We start from the raw sequence: 19,515 nt of genomic DNA on the forward strand, positions 1-19,515 counted from the left end.
CTTTCTTCGACGGCGTGTGTATGCATCCGGCCATGGATGGCGACGAGAGGACCACCCCTAAGTTCCTCTCTCTTCCCTCTTCATTCCTGTGAGCTCGGAACACCCAGCAACCCCTATACCCAATCGGAGCCTCGATATTGACTCTGATCCCGGTCTTGTTGCGACATTGCTGAAAAATAAGCCAAGTTTCTCACTATAACAATGCCTAGAAAGTTATTGGGAAAACCAACTCCACCCTCGTGCCTTCCTTATTAGTAGTAGGTTCTTGATTTTTTTGTTTAGTTCAGTTTATGAAACTGCAGTTTTCTGTAGTTTCTGGAACTGCAAGTGAACTGAAACTGCAGTTTTTGAACTGTAGTTTTATGCAGTTTCTGGAACTGCAATTTATTGGAGTTGCAGACTTACAGTTTCAGTTTTCATTTTTTTGATGATGCTTTGATGCTGGTATTTTGGAAGGTGTCTACATGCTATGTTTTTGTTATGTTTATTTTCGTCAAAACAATGCGCAGGGTATATGGGGTTTTTGTGGTGCGGGAATCTAGTGGTGGTGTGGTGTTCGCAAATAAAGAATGAGTTTGTGATAGTTGGCCCGCAAAGGAAGAATGAGACTTTAGGTGATTTTGGTTAATAAAATTAGATGCCAATACCTGTATATTAACAGACTCATATTTTAATGTGGCATCCCAGACATACATGAAAGGAGGGAGGGTCCCACATTTCAATGTCCCAACTCTTGAGTCTTGTATATGATGCCACATCAATATCCAAGTTACATGTAAGTTCCTCTTATATAATTTTTCATTTTCCTATATTTTTTTATGTTTTTTTTTTTTTAAAATTCAACCTGAAAGGAAAACGAAAAAAAACTCAACTTATACTTTATTATTTTATATTTTAAAACAATACATCAGAATAAATTCGGTTTCTGAGGAATGCTGGTAAGGCTGGTATATTGTAAATAAGAATCAGGAATGTGAAAGATTCCTACCTCGCCCACCCTCTGCGTACCGGACTGGTGGCTCCTCTATAAGAATCCAAAGCCACTGTTCACATAGACCACTAGGTGTAAAGCATTAAGCAATCATACACTTCCTCGTCACCACCCTCAAAGAGCCACGTGCGTCCGTCATAGCTTTCAGTTCACAGGTTTGCTTCTTTATAAACCGACCCACTTGCCACTTTTTGTTTCTCTGAATCTGTACATCCTAAAATATTTTGTTTGCAACCGCGGTGTTCAATGCCAATTTGGGTTGGCTTTCAATCCGTGCGTGCTTATCTGAATTGGGTTCTCATTGTTCTTATCCCAAACGTGTTATTATATGCAGGTCTCAATGATTAATTAACTGAAGTCTCTCTGTACGTAGCCAGAGTATTTGATGGTTTTGAGTTGGGTTCTAACTTCTAAGTTTTTCATGGATATCTCGTTGGAGATCGTTAATGTAGCGTTTTTCATAGTGTTATTGACGTGGGTTTTGCTTGATATTATGAAACGAATTAGAAGAGATGGTAGTGGTGCTCACACATGTTTGAGAGATAGAGCTGAAGATAGAGGATGCAAAGGTTTTGCTTTGCTCACCTTTCTTGCAAATGCCTTAATCTCAACGTTCTATGTTGGTTTTGGGGTCTATGAGTATTGGGATCGTAGGATTATAAGTTGGAAATCAATCTTCTCAGGCATGACTTGGGTTTTAGCCACAGTGGTTACACTCTACTCAAAGAACAGGACTCACAATGAGCAAAAAAGGTGGCCTTGGGTCCTCATTTTTTGGTGGATCTTTTCCACCATTTTTTACTCACTTTCTGTGTGCCTTTACCTCATTACCCAATTGAAATCCTTAAAGTTTCCAGATGTTCTTCCAAAGGCTAACATAGTGGAATTTGCTTCCTTCCCTTTGTCAATACTACTTTGTTTCAATGCTTTTGGTTATGCCCAGAAAAACAGTGAACTTAAACACCCATTACTTGAGAAGGAAGATGAAATTTTCCGCCAAGACACTGATACTTTCACTAATGCTGGAATCTGGAGCAAAGTTACATTCCAATGGCTGAACCCACTTTTCAGAAGGGGTCGAATTCAACAGCTGGAATTACCTCATATACCATCTGTTCCTCCCTCAGAAAAAGCAGAACGTGCCTCCTCTTTGCTTGAAGAATCACTGCTGAAACAGAAGATTGAAGACTCTTCATTGCCAAAAGCCATAATGCGGGCCATAGGAAAATCGTTAGCCATAAATGCAATTTTTGCAGGTAACTCTTAAGTTTGTTCTTAAACCACTTTTCCTTTTCCTTTTTAAAAAAAAAAAAAGTTTTAATCCTGCAGGTTTTTATATATATGCTTTTATTTATTTTTGTAGGAGTTAATACTACTGCATCCTATATGGGTCCGTTCCTAATTACAAATTTTGTGAATTATTTACTGGGAAAGCATGACGATTCAAGCACCCATCATGGACTGATTCTTGCATTTGTATTTTTCATTGCAAAGACATTGGAATCATTGAGTCAAAGACAGTGGTATTTTGGTGCTAATCTAATTGGTGTACGAGTGCGAGCAGCTCTCACTGTGTTGATTTACAAGAAGTCTATTTCCATTAAGTATTCTGGTCCAAGTAATGGTAAAATTATCAATTTAATCAATGTGGATGTTGAAAGAATTGGGGACTTCTGCTGGTACATTCACGGTGTTTGGTTGCTTCCACTTCAGGTCTTTCTGGCCTTGGTTATCCTTTACAGGAATCTTGGTGCGGCCCCCTCTGCTGCAGCTCTTCTTACCACAGTTTTGGTCATGGTGTGCAACACACCTTTGGCCAATAGGCAAGAAAGGCTTCACTCCAAGATCATGGAAGCGAAAGATTCAAGAATCAAAGTAACATCTGAGACTCTGAAGAGCATGAGAGTCTTAAAGCTCCATTCATGGGAATCCACATTCTTGAAGAAGCTGCTGCAACTCAGGGAAACTGAGAGGGGTTGGCTGAAGAGATACCTCTATACATGCTCAGCAGTGGCCTTTCTCTTCTGGGCTTCACCAACTCTGGTTTCAGTTACCACTTTTGGTGTATGCATTATACTAAATACGCCATTAACAGCAGGTACGGTCTTGTCTGCTTTAGCTACCTTCAGAATTCTACAAGAGCCTATCTATAACCTGCCAGAGCTCATTTCCATGATTGCTCAGACAAAGGTTTCAATCGATCGAATTCAAGAGTTCATCAAAGAAGATCAAATGAAGCTGATTCCTTGTCATACTTCAAAAGCATCCAATGTCATGATTTTTATTGAGACAGGAGAGTATGCATGGAAAACAAGCGATCAAAACTCAAAGAAACCTACAATCAAAATTATGGAGAAGATAAAGATAATGAAAGGAAAAAAGGTTGCTGTTTGCGGCTCTGTTGGTTCTGGCAAGTCAAGCCTACTATGTAGCATACTTGGGGAGATTCCCAAAATTTCTGGGGCAGGAGCAAAGGTTTATGGAACAAAAGCTTATGTTCCACAAAGTGCTTGGATTCAAACAGGAACAATAAGGGATAATGTACTGTTTGGAAAGGAAATGAATAGGGGTTATTATGAGGATGTTCTGGAAAGTTGTGCTTTGGACAAGGATGTCAAGATGTGGCCAGATGGAGATTTGACTGTAGTGGGAGAGAGAGGGATGAACCTAAGTGGGGGAGAAAAGCAAAGGATTCAACTGGCAAGAGCTGTCTATAGTGATTCAGATGTTTACATCTTGGACGATCCTTTCAGTGCTGTTGATGCACATACAGGAACACACTTGTTCAAGGCAAGGAAAATTGCTATCATTTTAGTGTTTCTTTTTTGTTCCTGCACTGCTAAATTTATGATTATATTTTGAAATGAATTTGATCAGAGGGTGAAATATTTTGCAGAAATGTCTCTTGCAACACTTGTCCCTGAAGACTGTCATCTATGCTACACATCAATTAGAATTTTTGGAAGCAGCAGACCTTGTCCTGGTAAGTTATTAGAATTTTTTGCTGCTCTACTAACATTTTGCTGTCAAGTCTCTTATTTCTTCCTTTCAATTCAATTTTCGATAGGTAATTAAAGATGGTCAAATTGCTCAGTCTGGAAAATATGAAGATCTGATTGCGGATCCCAATGGTGAACTTGTCAGACAAATGACTGCGCATAGAAAATCATTAGACCAAGTTAACACATGCCAACAAGATGATTCCTTTAACAGTAGACCTCATCAAATTAATCTAATAGAGGTTGCAGAAGAGAAAGGGCCTTTCAACAATGGCAAGCTTCCAGAAAAATGTCATGAAGAAGAAGCAGAAACTGGTCGAGTGAAATGGAGCGTTTATTCGATCTTTGTCACTTCTGCTTATGGAGGTGCTCTTGTTCCAGTCATCCTTCTCTGTCAAGTCTTCTTCCAGGGACTGCAAATGGGCAGCAATTACTGGATTGCTTGGGCAACTGAGAAAGAAGGCAGGGTCAGCAGAGAACGGTTAATATGGGTATTTGCTCTGTTGTCTGGTGGGAGTTCCATCTTCATATTGGGAAGGGCAGTTTTGCTGGCAACTATTGCTATTCAGACTGCTCAGAGTCTCTTTCTTGGAATGATCACTTCAGTTTTCCGAGCACCCATTTCATTTTTCGACTCCACACCTTCTAGTCGAATACTCAATAGGGTCAGTTCTGAACTTTTTCTGTTTGCAAGTTATTGATTCTATTAAAGATTGTATTTCGTTGAAGTATAAATCAAGTTCTGCAGTTTAATTCTTATCTTCCTTTTTTTTTTTCTCTGTAAATAATGGATACAGTCTTCTACGGATCAAAGCACAGTAGACATGGATATTCCATATAGATTAGCTGGATTGGCATTTGCACTCATCCAGCTAATAAGCATCATCATACTCATGTCTCAAGTGGCATGGCAAGTTTTCCTTCTTTTCCTTGCCGTCCTTGCACTCTCCATATGGTATCAAGTAAGCAAAAACCCCATTTTCAATTTATATTTTCATTTTTATCATCTTGATTGTAATTAAACTCTTACCTACAAGGAAGATCTACACCATATTGCACTTCATGTATCACACAACAGAAATATGATGGTTATTATTGTTTTGATTTTACAAATTGATGTTTCTTCCAGCTATATATAGGTATTTATTTTATTTTGTTTTTCAGGCTTATTACATTACAACAGCCAGAGAACTCGCCAGGATGGTTGGTATTCGAAAGGCTCCAATCCTCCATCACTTTTCAGAATCAATCACAGGGGCACCGACAATTCGTTGTTTCAATCAAGAAGACCGCTTCTTGATGAAAGTAATGAACCTGATTGATGATTATTCTCGTGTAGCCTTTCACAATTATGCCACAATGGAATGGCTATCTGTTCGGATCAATTTTCTGTTCAACCTTGTATTCTTCCTTGTTCTTATCATCTTGGTGAGCTTGCCTAGGTCTGCCATTGACCCTAGTAAGCCCCTCCAATCCCTGATGTTTTATTAACCCAAGAATTAAGAGTAAAATATGAACACCAAAAGCATTAAAACTGTCAATACTGAGCTAATCGACGAGTTTTCTCTGGTCTCAGGTTTGGCAGGATTGGCAGCTACCTATGGTTTGAACCTAAATGTCTTGCAGGCTTGGGTGATATGGAATCTGTGCAATGTAGAAAACAAAATGATATCAGTTGAGAGAATTCTTCAATTCACAAATATACCAAGTGAGGCACCACTAGTGATTGAAGATTGTAGACCAAGGCCTGAATGGCCAGCAACAGGAAAAATTGAACTTGAAAACCTTCATGTTCAATATAGTCCAGCTCTCCCAATGGTTCTCAAAGGGATCACTTGCACCTTCCCTGGAGAGAAGAAAATTGGAGTTGTGGGCAGGACAGGGAGTGGAAAGTCCACTTTGATCCAAGCTCTCTTTAGAGTAGTAGAACCCTCAGGAGGACGAATTCTTATTGATAGTCTTGATATTTCTAAAATAGGTCTGCAGGACTTAAGGTCAAGGTTGGGCATAATTCCACAAGACCCAACATTATTTCAGGGAACCATGAGGACTAATCTGGATCCTTTGCAGCAGCATTCTGATCAAGAAATCTGGGAGGTTAGGATCAAAACTCTTTATTTATAAGAATTATATGGGGGTATTTTTACTTATATGACCCGATAACTCAGGTTCTCAATCAGTGTCGACTGGCAGAGATAGTTAGGCAGGACCAAAGGCTTCTCAATGCACCTGGTATGAAAAATCTACTCAATCATATAATCAAAATAGTTCAATAATTATTTTTTTGGTCTCATTCACTGCATCATATAATTCATTCGAAAATCTGGATTGTAATACAGTTGCTGAAGATGGAGAAAACTGGAGTGTTGGACAGAGGCAACTTGTTTGCCTGGCCAGAGTGCTCCTAAAGAAAAGGAGAATTCTAGTGTTGGATGAGGCTACAGCTTCTATTGATACGGCAACAGATAATGTAATTCAGGAGACAATAAGGGGAGAGACTAGTGGATGCACTGTTATCACTGTGGCTCATCGGATTCCCACTGTTATTGACAATGACTTGGTTCTAGTTCTTGATGAAGGTATTGTAGGAAACCCCTTAAAGAAACAAAGCTTTTGCTTCCAGGAAGTTTTAAGGAATTTACAACAAATTTTGAAATTAACGAGATCAAGCATATCTTTTTTCTACTGTGAGTGTAACTGCTGTCTAGATCTGGCCTTAAAAAAGATACAACATTCCACTGTAGCAGATACTATACTGTAAGAACATGGATCTAGTGCCAACAAAAGCAAAAATCATAACCAACATCCACTGATTATTAAAAACTTAATATTGCAAAGGTGACATGATTTGAACTGATTTTTGCCAACTCTTTGATTTATGTAGGCAAGGTTTTAGAGTATGATTCCCCAGCTCGGTTACTTGAGGATAGTTCTTCTGCATTCTCCAAGTTGGTGGCAGAATTTTTGAGGAGATCTTCCATGAGCAACTGCTATAGAGATCTATCTTGAGGATTTGGTAGAGAAGGTGCATGAACGTCAATTACCTCAATTTCTAATCCATGCAAGGGGCATGGGCCCAAGTTGTTTGGTCATATATGGTTTCGGTCTGAGAGGCTTGGTCCAATAGAACAATTTCTTTTCCTTTCAATCAAAAGATTTGCCTTGTTGAGTATAGAAATATTTTGATACCATAAAGGCTTGGGAATCTATGAGAGGACATTTCCTTGGTGCCTAAGGTTACTAGAGGTGCTATGAAGAATGATGTTGCAGTTGGTTCAAATTGCCATGTTTACATCCCAAATTTTTAAGTCAATGGGCGAAGGATGAGATTCTGCATAATCAAGGCAAGTGCTTTACAAGGGTCCTTACATGGTTACTGGAGGCATGTTACAGATGGAAGTTAAAACTCCTGAAGAAGCTGCCGCTGTAATGGCGCACATCAGACAACAGCTTAGGGATGATGGGACTGCAGGACAAAGTGGACGTTCATTTCAGTCAAACAGGGCTGTCTCTGGCTGTAAAGAGATGCCTGAAGCTGGTGCTATCAAAGGTTTATGGTTAAAACATCGATCTATACCTCACTCAAAACTTCTCTTGTGTACATGCATTTTGCTTTCTCAATGGAATTGTTAAGTGTTTGAAATTTAAATGCTTATTGGTTTACTGCCTACAATATTAATGCATGATCAGCATGTAGAGCGTAAACAGCTAACTTAATACCGTAAATGTAAATGGTAAGAATTTTGCAGCTTGTGGGTATTTGCCTGATTATTTGAGTGCAGGTTAATTATATTTTGCCAATTTCTTTTACCCCCTTCTCTCATAGAAAAAAAGAGAGAGACAGAATTATAAAGAAATTCAAGCATGCCCATGTGTCCATGAATCTCTTTTTGGTCAATTAACAACTGTAAACAATAAAACAGGAACACTCTAGCTTTTGTCCTCCACTGACATTCTTTCGTCTCTACCCCATTGCAGTCAAATCTTCATTGACCCATAATTTGGCATCCTGGTCCAGAGCACAAGCTTCCAAAATAAAACATCCTTATAACAAGCCCCACTTATTTCCTTTCCAAACAACAGATTCTTTCTCATATCCATGAATTTCTTTATCCAACTTTTCTCAGTTTCCTTGAGTTGGAGGAGCTTCAACCAGAATCTGCTCTTCCGATCCACGAACTGAATTTTACAACTCTTATACTGTTGAGCGCCTCTATGGTTGTCTTCATTCTTGAATCCCTGCCTTCTGAGATCTTTGAATGAAGCGTTTTTTGCAGTTTGGTCACTGGTCTGCTGCATACCATGACCAATACTGTGGTCACAAGGGCTGTGACACAAGGAGCAGCACCGAGGTTTCTGTGCAAGATGATCAATGATAAAAGCAACTTTAAGCTGTGTCAGCTAAACATCCTAGATATCTAAAAACAAGTCCCAATTGTTTCTACATCGTCCATGTAAATTGACGATTCTTCCACTGCTTGGACCAAAATATTTAAAGGAGATTGACTTCTTGTAGAGTAGGGCTTTGAGAGCTGCTTGTATTCGTAGACCAATTTTCCGACCACCAAATTCCAATCATCTTTTGGCCAGCCATTTAGCGAGAAGAAGTATACCAAGGCATGCATGACTCCATAATGGATATTGCTTGAACCGTAATGCTTGCCAAGTATATAGTTCACCAAATTAGTGACGAGGAAGGGGCCCCTAAAATAGGCAATAGCATTAATTCCTACAAAAAAGAACAGAGTTCATATAAAACCCCAAAGGAAGAAGAAAAAAGCAGTAAAGCATGAGATATGTAAGTGAGTCAAGAACAGTTAATGAAAGAGTTAATTACCTGCCAAAACTGCATTCAAAGTTGTAAATCCAAATGTTCCAACACCGTACTGCCAAATCTTTCCCTATGTGCATCTTTTACGAGCCTCTTCCTCCTCACTTACTTGGTGAACTATATGCTGGGAAATCATGAGGGTTCAAGCAGCATCCACTACAGAGTCATGCTTGCCTTAATATTCTCCTCCTCCTCCAAGACACTCAAAAGACAGTTGAAATTCGGGGTTGGGAAACTGTCCTGCGAGTAGGAGCGGCTCTGACAGCCCTGCTCTACAAGAAGTCAATCTCCATAGAAACTTCTGGTCCAAGCAATGGAAAAATTGTCAATGTAATGGACGTGGACGATGCAGACCCAATTGGGGAGTTGTTCTCAGAAATTCAGGATGTTTGGCTGACACCAACTAAAGTGCTTCTAGCATTGATCATCCTGTACATAAATCTCGGTGCTGTGCTCCTTGTGTCACAGCCTTTGTGACCACAGTATTGGTCTGGTATGCAGCACACCAGTGACCAAACTGCAAAAAACTCTCCATTCGAAGATCTCGGAAGCCATTGATTCTAGAATGAAGAAAACCACAGAGAACCTAAACTGTATAAGAGTTGTGAAATTCAATTTTTTGGAGAGCAGATTCTGAGAGGAGCTCTTCCAACTCAGGGAAACTGAGAAAAGTTGGATAAAAGATTCTGAATATGAGAGAGAATGTATTGTTTGGCTAGGAAATGAGTAGGGGTTATTATGAGAGTGTTTTGGAAGCTTGTGCTTTGGACCAAGATATCAAATTATAATGGGTCAATGGAGATTTGACAGCAGTTGGGGAGAGAGGAATGGATCTTAGTGGAGGGCAGAAACAAAGGATTCAATCACAAGTGGCCATTTTCTTCTTCTTCTTCTTCTTCTTCTTGGCTTTTCTGTGCGAGCTTGCCATTGCTGAGAAAAGAAAAGAAGAAGAAGGAGAGGGCTGCAGGGAAGAATAGGAAGATGGAGTTATGAGAGGTGCAATATTTGATCTCCTATTTGTAGAAAAATTTCATGGCCGGGATGAGATTAATTCATTAACAATGATACATGAAATCACATTGATCACACTGCTCAATCATGAGGACATGAGAGCAAGAAACCTTAATTAATACAAGCTAGTAAGCATTTGTCACCTCACTGTCACACTTACTAACTTACAGTACATATTTTTGGTATAATTACTCATAGGATATGTGTGTGTGTGTGTGTGTGTGTGTGACTGTGTGTATCAATTGATTACTTCTGTTTTTAAGTTTCAATTACTCCAAAAAGTTCGTTAAGCAACATTGTATATATCAAGCTAGCTTTGGTATCAAAGTAGTTAAAAAGCTTAAACCTCCATGCTGATGGTATATATATCACAGTGAAGTGTTTATGGACGAGAAAGGAAGAGATAATCAAGAGTTTGGTTCTAATTTTAATTAATATTACTGATGTTTTCATTAAAAGTGTAAATCCTCTGTTTCTTGTGTCATGACACTTGTAATAGGCTCATGATATTCATATTCATTACTTCAGTAAATGGCACTTTAAGGTAGAACTAAAAGAGCAGTCATCATGTGAATTAATGTGAAGATCAATGTTCCTTTACATTAGTACTTCAGTAGGTAGTAATTACAGGTCATTTTATTGGTAAGCAGTTACAGGTCATTTTCAAACCGAGCTATGCATTATTGGGGGATAAATTGGATGAAGATGCCAGAACCACACATTAAATCATTGCACAAATTTCCAGTGAGGTTTGGTTATGTTCCATATGCATAAACATAATGCAGGTTGCTTTTTAATCCCATATGGCATAACATACATATACGGTTTGTCATTCATTTCACAAGGTTGGCACTAGTCTCGTACATCAATGAATGTGATGAGCAGAGAGCAGAATGACAATAAATAATGCACATTGGTTTTTACTTGTATATGGTATAACATCCATATATGCTACAGATTTGTTTGTTGGCTACTGATATGATGAATTTGTTTGCTGTCACAACATCCACAATGTCACATGATTGATGACACTAGTTTCGTACAACAGCAATCAAAGTGATGTGCAGTATGACTAGGGCTGGGTCGGGTTGACCGAAAAACCGAGGCCGAGTCCGAAACCGGCCCAACCGATACCGAAAAAAACCGTACCGGAAGTTCGGTTTGACTACTGAACCGGGAGGTTCGGACTCGGTCCCGGTTCCCATATCCTTAAACCGTCGGTAAACCGAACCGAACCGAACCGAATATATTTAACAAATCATTTACATAATTCATTTTTATACATTTCTAATACATTTCTTATACATTTCTAATAAATAATTTATAATTTTATATAATACATTTCTATAATTTATATAAAACATATATAAATTTATAAACCCCTATAATTTTAATTTATATGTTTTTTAATATATATAAACTAATTAAAAATACCCTAAACCATAATATTAATATATTATACTAAATTAGTGAATGGAGTTAAGGCCCAAAAATGGCCCAAAATGTGCCCCAAAACATGGCCCAACATGTGTTCGGTCTAGGCCCATAACCGAGCCGAGCCGACCGAATTCTTCGGTTGACCGAACATCGATTTACCGGCTTTTCGGTCTCGGTCTCGGTTGCCGTGGAGGCTTACCGGAGGGGTTCGGTTCGGTCTTCGGTTTAGGGATTTCGGTTCGGTTACCGATCCGAACCCACCCCTAAGTATGACAGTAATCTTTCATCATGTTCTTGGTACCAATCATAGAGCTGTTGCTCCTGCAAGTGCAAATCAAAAGTGTAAATTTTCTTCTAATATTTGAAAATTTTTACAGATTTGTCAAGTCTTAAACTATGCATTTGATCAAGGAACAACATAATGGGTGGAGGACCCGGTCCTCGTCAAGAATGCTAAGCAAACAACCAGAGGGCCCATAAGCATGGAAGCCCAAATCTCTCTCACAGTCCATAATCACATGGAAGCCCAAATTGCAATTAATTATTTTTTTAAAGCCTTACAATTTGGGTCCAATAAGCAATATATGATAGAAGGTGCAATTAATTTTTTAAGGTAAGATAATTTTTTTTAAATTAAGCTTGGTCCCTTAGAAAAACAATTTTTGGATGAAGATCGAAGGTATTTTAAAATTTATAAAAAAATCATTTTAATTCATAATAAAGTCTTCCTCTGATTTAAAAGGTATTTCCCTTGATTTGAAGGGTATTTTCCTTTTTAGGGTGTAGAATGGGTTTGTAGAGGCTGCATGTTAGGTTTTAACTCCAGGATTCCACTCAAAATCCCGAAGTTAAAACCTAACATGCAGCTATCAAATAAGAAAAATTAAAAGACTTAATTAAAAATCATAAATCACTATCAGTCTTATTCTAAGAAAGACTCATAAAATGAATTGAATTCTAAATCTCCCTTCTCTTTTTTTTGCCTATGTTTTAAGGTAGACAATTCAATTCCTAGTATTAGGAATATTGTACATGCATGTGAATGAATGAAAGAGGGCCTATGAAATATGAATCCTTGTCTTGCCCGGTCGATCGGTCCAGCAGCTGAATGTATGCAAAATTGCAATGCGAACAAGATAAGGAAGCCTGCTCGATCGATCTGTTTAATAAGAGGATTGCTAGCTAGCTTATAATATAGAACTGTCATCTTCCTTAAATGTCTTGTTTCATTGCACTTGTTGCTGTCATTTAGTGGGTACTGTGCTGTCTTTCTCTTTGGAATAAATAAAGGTCACAGACTTGGAAAGTTCAGCTGAATATCCTCCATGCATGCATCTTTAGTATATTGACCATGACTCACTCTGCTTTATTAATTTGAACTTTCAAGTGCATGGACTATAAGCCATAAGCTAGTCCATACAAACCCTGGCCGGGTGTTAATTTCCAAGTTCATGATCGACTCGCATGGTACATCGACTCCACTTGTGGAAGTATCCAAACTATAACGTCTATATATAATCATCAATTCATCACCAACCCCTAAAGCAGTTATCTGCAACCATATTACTTAATTCATTCATATCAGAGATCGAACCCATTAATTGCCAATTGCTAGTCTTAATTCAATTATCTTTTTTTGTTTTTTTAATTTTTTTTAAGAATGTCTTTAATTCTTTTCTGATGATATATTCTTCACAATGATTTACACAACCAGGCCTTGTCATTGTGACACGTTTTAATTTGCCACTTCATAACCGGTCGATCGATCAAGGTATTAATTGGCTTTCCTTAATTTTGATATCATAAACTTTTTTCCTTAGTATTTCTTTTTAGAGCACTCCTCTGCATATTACATATGACTTCAATTATATTTTTTTGGGGAAGTTTCTTATTTTGGACCTTTTTGAAGAAAAAAATTATTTTTGCTCTATAAATAAATAAAAGTTGCATGAACTATAGTTCTCTAAAAAAATGCGCTGTGTTTTCACTATTAATTTCTTGATTAGTTCCACATCACGCTGAATGATCACTTAACTTACCCCACAAGTTAGGTCATGGTGTAACCCTCCTCATTACAATTTACTATGCACCCTTTGATCCTTGAAAGTTGGACTGATCTGTCTCTGTTTTCTAACTTAATTCTTCAGATTATGTTTAATGGCACATAGTTGGGTTGCTTTTCAATCTTTGTGTGCTTAATTATCTGAACAGAGTTCTCATTGTTGATAAATGCAGGTCTCACTTGCTCATTGTTGTTATACATATTTTTGAGTTGGATCGGCCGATTGAAGGTTCAGACCTGATTAATTGGACATGGCTAGTTACGGTACTAACGATTTCAAAGCACCACTACTGATCAACAGGGAAGATGATGTTCATGATCATGAAGTTCCCAAGCCACAAGACACTACTACTGGTGATCACAGTTACACTAGTTTCGGAATATGGAGCAAAATAACATTCCAGTGGATGGGTCCAGTTTTTAGAAGGGGATGTCACATCAGAAAACTGGAATTATCCCATATTCCATCCCTTCCTCCCTCACAAACAGCACAAAGTGCTTCCACTTTGCTTCAAGAATCACTCGATCAATACTCTTCGTTGCGAAAAGCAATATGGAGGACTATATGGATGCCATTATTCATAAATGCAGTTTTTGCAGGTAACCCTTTAATTGTTCTTGAATCATGATCAAGTACTTGTATATTTTGTGCTTAATTATTTGTTCGTTTTTGTAGGAATTAGTGCTATTGCATCTTTTACTGGCCCCTTCCTCATCACTTATTTGGTGAATTATATACTGGGCAAATATGATGGTTCAAGCAATATCAATTATGGAGTCATACTTGCCTTGGTATTCTTTTCCTCAAAGACATTAGAATCGCTGACAGAAAGACAATGGAAATTTGGTGGTCGGCAAATTGGTCTACGAGTACGAGCAGCTCTCACAGCCCTACTCTACAAGAAGTCAATCTCAATCAAATATTCTGGTCCAAGCAGTGGAGAAATCTCCACATTAATCGTCGACGTAGAAACAATTGGGGAGTTGTTTTCAGATATTCAAGATGTTTGGCTGACACCACTTAAAGTGTTTCTAGCAGTGATCATCCTGTACATAAATTTAGGTGCTGCTCCTTGTGTCACAGCCTTTGTGACCACAGTATTGGTCCTGTTATGCAACACACCTGTGACCAAACTGCAGAAAACGCTTCATTTGAAGATCTCGGAAGCCAGGGATTCAAGAATGAAGACAACCGCAGAGACTCTCAAGAGTATAAAAGTTGTGAAATTCAATTCATGGGAGAGCAGATTCTCGGAGAAGCTCCTCCAACTCAGGGAAACCGAGGAAAGTTGGATAAAGGGATTCCTGAATATGAAGTCATTGGGGGTGTTACTGTTTTGGACTTCACCAACAATTGTCTCTGTCACAACTTTTGGTGTTTGCATTTTGGTGAAAACCCCATTAGAACCAAGCACAGTGCTGTCGGCCTTGACCACTATTGCCATCCTCGGAGACCCTCTCTTCACTCTCTCAGACCTCATATCCTATATTGCCAAGGCAGGGGTGGCAGTGGACCGTATCCAAGCAATCATGATGAGATCAGAAGATCAAATTGAGGTGATTCCTGCTTGTCATACCACTTCAAGAGCATGGGACGATACTATGATTGTAATCGAGACAGGGGAGTATGCTTGGAACACAAGTAACGATGATGATCAGAGCTTACAGAGTCGACCTGCGATCAACATTACCGAGAAGATAAATATAAGGAAAGGAGAAAAGGTTGCAGTTTGCGGCTCTGTTGGTTCTGGTAAGTCAAGCTTGCTATGTAGCATACTCGGTGAGATTCCCCAAATTTCTGGAGCAGCTGGAGGAGCCAAGGTTTATGGAACAAAAGCTTATGTTCCACAGAGTGCTTGGATACAAACAGGAACAATAAGGGAGAATGTCTTGTTTGGAAAAGAGGTGGATTGGGGTCATTATGAGGATGTCCTGGAAGCCTGTGCTTTGAACCCGGATATCAAGTTATGGCCTAATGGAGATTTGACTTCAGTGGGGGAGAGAGGAATGAATGTTAGTGGAGGACAGAAGCAGAGGATTCAACTAGCAAGAGCTGTATACAGTGATTCTGATGTCTATATTTTGGATGATCCATTCAGTGCTGTTGATGCACATACAGGATCACATTTGTTCCAGGCAGGCCAAAAATAAATTCTATTTATCCTTTAATTTATCTTGTATTAATTCATTGTCCATGGCCATGTACTACCGCTATATATATATTTATATTTTTATCTTCTTCTTGTTCCATTTGCAGAAGTGTCTGTTGCAGCACTTGTCAGCCAAGACCATCATCTATGCTACCCACCAGCTGGAATTTTTGGAAGCTGCAGACCTGGTTTTGGTAAGTTAATTACACATCAGAACGGACTCTTGGATGCTCTATGTCTACTCAGAATATATATATATGTGTGTGTGTGTGTGTGTGTGTGTGTGTGTGTGTATGCATGATAGAATTAATTAATTTAATTGTTCTCCAGTCTCTTATCTCTCATTACAATTCAATTTTTGATATACAGGTGGTTAAAGATGGTCAAATTGTGCAGTCTGGCGCGTACAGGGAGTTGATTGAAGATCCCAATGGTGAACTTGTGAGACAAACGGCTGCACACAGAAAATCTCTACACCAAGTTCACACAAGCCCCCAACAAGATTCTTCTGGCCCAAGTGAAAGTAAATTAGAAGTAGAAACAAGCAGTAGCAGTAGCAGTAGCAGTACTAGTAGCGAAAGTGGTAGCAGTAACAGTACTAGTAGCGAAAGTGGCACTAGTGAAACAGAAGAAATTGTAGAAGTAAAAGCAGGCAGTGGTCGAGTGGAATGGAGTGTATATTCGACCTTTGTCACTTATGCTTATGGAGGTCTACTTGTTCCGGTCATCCTTCTGTGTCACATCCTATTCCAGGGACTTCAAATGGCAAGCAATTACTGGATTGCTTATGCAGCAGAGAAGGAAAACAGGGTCACCAGAGAGAAACTGATGTGGATGTTTACTTTGTTATCTGGTGGGAGCTCCCTATTCGTCGTGGGAAGGGCGGTTTTTATGTCAGTCATCACGAATAAAACTTCTCACCGTCTCTTCGTTGGGATGATTACTTCAGTTTTCCGAGCACCTATGGCTTTTTTCGACTCCACACCTTCTAGTCGAATCATCAGCAGGGTCAGTACTCAGTATTTTCAATGTTATAAATTATTAGATTCTAATCTATTTCTTTCAAGTATAAATCAATAAGTACTTTTACGTGCAACTCAATTCTTGTTTTGCTTGTTGCTAATTACAAATATAATTAATGATTACAGTCTTCCACCGATCAAAGCACAGTAGACACAGATATTCCATACAGATTAGCTGGACTTGTATTTGCACTCATCCAAGTAACATGTGTGGTCATCCTTATGTCTCTGGTGGCCTGGCAAGTTATACCTCTGTTCCTTGCTGTGCTTGGACTCTCTTTTTGGTACCAGGTAAATACGAATAGAAGCTCTTTTGAATTTATAGTTTCATTCTTTAACGTGCATGATGATCTTGATTATGACTATACTCATAGTAAGTTAACTTCAATTTTTTCTTTTTTTCTTTTCAAGGCATACTACATTACCACTGCCAGAGAGCTAGCCAGGATGGTTGCCAAACAAAAGTCTCCGGTACTCCATCACTTCCAAGAATCAATCGCAGGGGCTGCAACCATTCGTTGCTTCAATCAAGAAGATCGCTTCTTGAGAAAAATAAAGAGTGTGATTGATGATTTTTCCGGAGTAGCCTTTTGCAATTATGCAACCATGGAATGGCTCTCTCTGCGAATTAATTTTTTCTTCAATGTTGCCTTCTTTGCCGTCCTTATTGCCTTGGTGAGCCTGCCTAGGTCTGCCGTTGACCCCAGTAAGCCCCTCATATCCCTGGTGTTTTATGAAGCCAAGAGTACCTGAGAGGAAATGCTATTAAGTGTAACTATATTATCTGTTTTGGAATGCTTTCTCAATCAAACACTTTAATTAAAATTCTCAACTATTTGTATTGGTTTCTCTGATATCAGATTTGGCTGGATTGGCTGCATCCTATGGCCTGAAACTCAGTGTCCTGCAGGGTTGGGTGATATGGAATCTCTGCAATGTCGAAGATAAAATGATATCAGTTCAGAGAATTCTTCAGTTCACAAGAATAGAGAGTGAGGCACCACTTGTGATTGAAGGTTGTAGGCCAAAGCCAGAATGGCCAACTGAAGGACTAATTGAACTTCAAAACTTGCAAGTTCAATATCGTCCTTCTCTCCCGATGGTTCTTAAAGGGATCACCTGCACCTTCCCTGGAATGAAGAAAATCGGCGTTGTGGGAAGGACAGGAAGTGGCAAGTCCACTTTGATTCAAGCACTTTTCAGAGTAGTAGAACCCTCAAGAGGCCAAATTCTAATTGATGGAATGGATATTACAAGAATAGGCCTGCAGGATTTGAGGTCAAGGTTGGCTATAATCCCACAAGACCCTACCCTATTCCATGGAACCATGAGGACTAATCTTGATCCTCTGCAGCAACATTCTGATCTAGAAATATGGGAGGTATGTTAAAATCAAAAATCTTTATTTAGAACTCATAAATATGATATGGTGGTTAAACAAGTTTACTTATATGACCTGATATGGTGGTTAACTAACTCAGGTTGTGAATAAATGTCGACTGGGGGACATAGTGAGGCAAGACCAAAGGCTCTTGGATGCACCTGGTATGTATATAAAAAAAATAAAAAAAACTACTTAATCATACAATCAATGCAGTTCAATATATAATGTTTATTACACATTGTTTTTTGTTTGTCTCATTCATTTAAAAGTGTGGTATAATTCATTTAGAATATATGGATTATAATACTAATACAGTTGCTGAAGACGGAGAAAATTGGAGTGTTGGACAGAGGCAGCTTGTTTGTCTGGCCAGAGTGCTTCTAAAGAAGAGGAGAATTCTTGTGCTGGATGAGGCAACATCTTCAATTGATACAGCAACGGAAATGCTTATTCAGGAAACGATAAGGGAAGAGACGAGTGACTGCACCGTTATCACAGTAGCACACCGAATTACTACTGTGATTGACAATGACTTGGTTCTTGTTCTTGATCAAGGTAGAATATATAATAACAAGAAATTTATATCCCTTAAACAAACATAGCATTTGCTTCTAGGAAAGGGTTTTCTTGAAAAAAAAAGAAGATGAATTGGCTTTAAACATGATGCAACATCCTTTTCTGATATGGTTTTTACTAACACTTTGATCCATATACAGGCGAGATTATAGAGTATGATTCTCCTGCTCGGCTAATGAAGGATAGCTCCTCTGCATTATCAAAGTTGGTGGCAGAATTCTTGAGGAGATCTTCCAGGAGCATGAGGAAGTGCTAAATTTGAGGAGCAGAAATAGTGTTAAGTTCCAGATCTTTAGGACATAGAAAATAATCTGCTTGGTTAATTTGTATATAATATGAATCTATCTATAATGCTTTTTAGTGTTCAGTTTCAGATGGAGGTTTATTATTGCATGAAAAGGTGCAATAACAAACCCCCCACTTCAAAAGCCTTTTTTTTTTTTGCTAAAGAAAGCATCAAACCTTCCTCTCCAACTCAAGTTTGATCAACCAACCAACCTTCTAATTCATGTTTGTTCATGGCAAATCTTTGTTAACTCAGTCAAGTTTTGTATGCAAACTTTATTATAACCTTTTGGGTAAACTGCTACTCATGCATGGGAACTTAATATATTGAATTTAAAAGAGCCAAATGAAGGAATAGTTTGACAGCAGATCATATAGTAGACAAATAAGTATTTCTGAATGAATCTTTCATGTTTTATACAAAATAAGGTAAGAAAACTTGAATGAATCTGTTCTCATTTATATGAAAACTTGAGTGCTATGTTTTATTTTGATGCATACTTGTAATGGAATTGGGGTTATATCTACTAGGAAGCATGGAAATATGGAATTAGGACAGTCTCTGCACTTTAAAGAACTCTGTTTTTGGTTATGGTGGTAACTTCTATTGTTGGAGCCATCACATGCCCTTTGATGTTTTGTCGTCCCGGTTTTAAAAAGAAAAGGAAAAGTTCAAAGTTTCTAGTAAAAAGTTGGGCACATGGGAAAATTTAAGTGGTTAGGCGCACCATATAAGCATGCTGTGTGGTACTGCAACTTTTTTGACT

The 19,515-nt window shown here is 38.5% G+C and overlaps 2 protein-coding genes across 2 annotated transcripts; both read left to right on the forward strand.

Annotated features, from left to right (window-relative positions):
* Positions 1–1,070: 1,070 nt before the first annotated feature.
* On the forward strand, positions 1,071–7,729 carry LOC147294798 (putative ABC transporter C family member 15). Its single transcript, XM_086231782.1, has 11 exons — positions 1,071–1,146; positions 1,326–2,247; positions 2,355–3,781; positions 3,888–3,974; positions 4,059–4,655; positions 4,788–4,952; positions 5,155–5,449; positions 5,567–6,087; positions 6,159–6,222; positions 6,330–6,569; positions 6,875–7,729. Exons 2-11 carry the CDS (start codon positions 1,377–1,379, stop codon positions 6,997–6,999), a joined length of 4,392 nt encoding a protein of 1,463 aa, XP_086087908.1. The 5' UTR covers positions 1,071–1,146; positions 1,326–1,376; the 3' UTR covers positions 7,000–7,729.
* Positions 7,730–12,801: 5,072 nt separating this feature from the next.
* On the forward strand, positions 12,802–19,075 carry LOC147294799 (putative ABC transporter C family member 15). Its single transcript, XM_086231301.1, has 11 exons — positions 12,802–13,040; positions 13,505–13,931; positions 14,008–15,467; positions 15,589–15,675; positions 15,851–16,489; positions 16,630–16,794; positions 16,915–17,209; positions 17,364–17,884; positions 17,985–18,048; positions 18,203–18,442; positions 18,604–19,075. Exons 2-11 carry the CDS (start codon positions 13,583–13,585, stop codon positions 18,717–18,719), a joined length of 3,936 nt encoding a protein of 1,311 aa, XP_086087427.1. The 5' UTR covers positions 12,802–13,040; positions 13,505–13,582; the 3' UTR covers positions 18,720–19,075.
* Positions 19,076–19,515: the final 440 nt, after the last annotated feature.

Source organism: Dryas octopetala, chromosome 2 (assembly GCF_963921425.1).
Source record: "Dryas octopetala chromosome 2, drDryOcto1.1, whole genome shotgun sequence".
In the NCBI taxonomy this organism is placed as follows: Eukaryota; Viridiplantae; Streptophyta; class Magnoliopsida; order Rosales; family Rosaceae; genus Dryas; species Dryas octopetala.

Bases quoted from the DNA above. Each gene is read 5' to 3' on its own strand.
- LOC147294799 (XM_086231301.1), top strand. From the start codon at position 13,583: ATGGCTAGTTACGGTACTAACGATTTCAAAGCACCACTACTGATCAAC. The intron at 16,795-16,914 runs GTAAATACGAAT...TTTCTTTTCAAG, and splicing joins GACTCTCTTTTTGGTACCAG to GCATACTACATTACCACTGC. The intron at 17,210-17,363 runs GTAAGCCCCTCA...CTCTGATATCAG, and splicing joins TAGGTCTGCCGTTGACCCCA to ATTTGGCTGGATTGGCTGCA.
- LOC147294798 (XM_086231782.1), top strand. From the start codon at position 1,377: ATGGTTTTGAGTTGGGTTCTAACTTCTAAGTTTTTCATGGATATCTCG. The intron at 6,088-6,158 runs GTTAGGATCAAA...CCGATAACTCAG, and splicing joins CTGATCAAGAAATCTGGGAG to GTTCTCAATCAGTGTCGACT. The intron at 6,223-6,329 runs GTATGAAAAATC...ATTGTAATACAG, and splicing joins AAGGCTTCTCAATGCACCTG to TTGCTGAAGATGGAGAAAAC.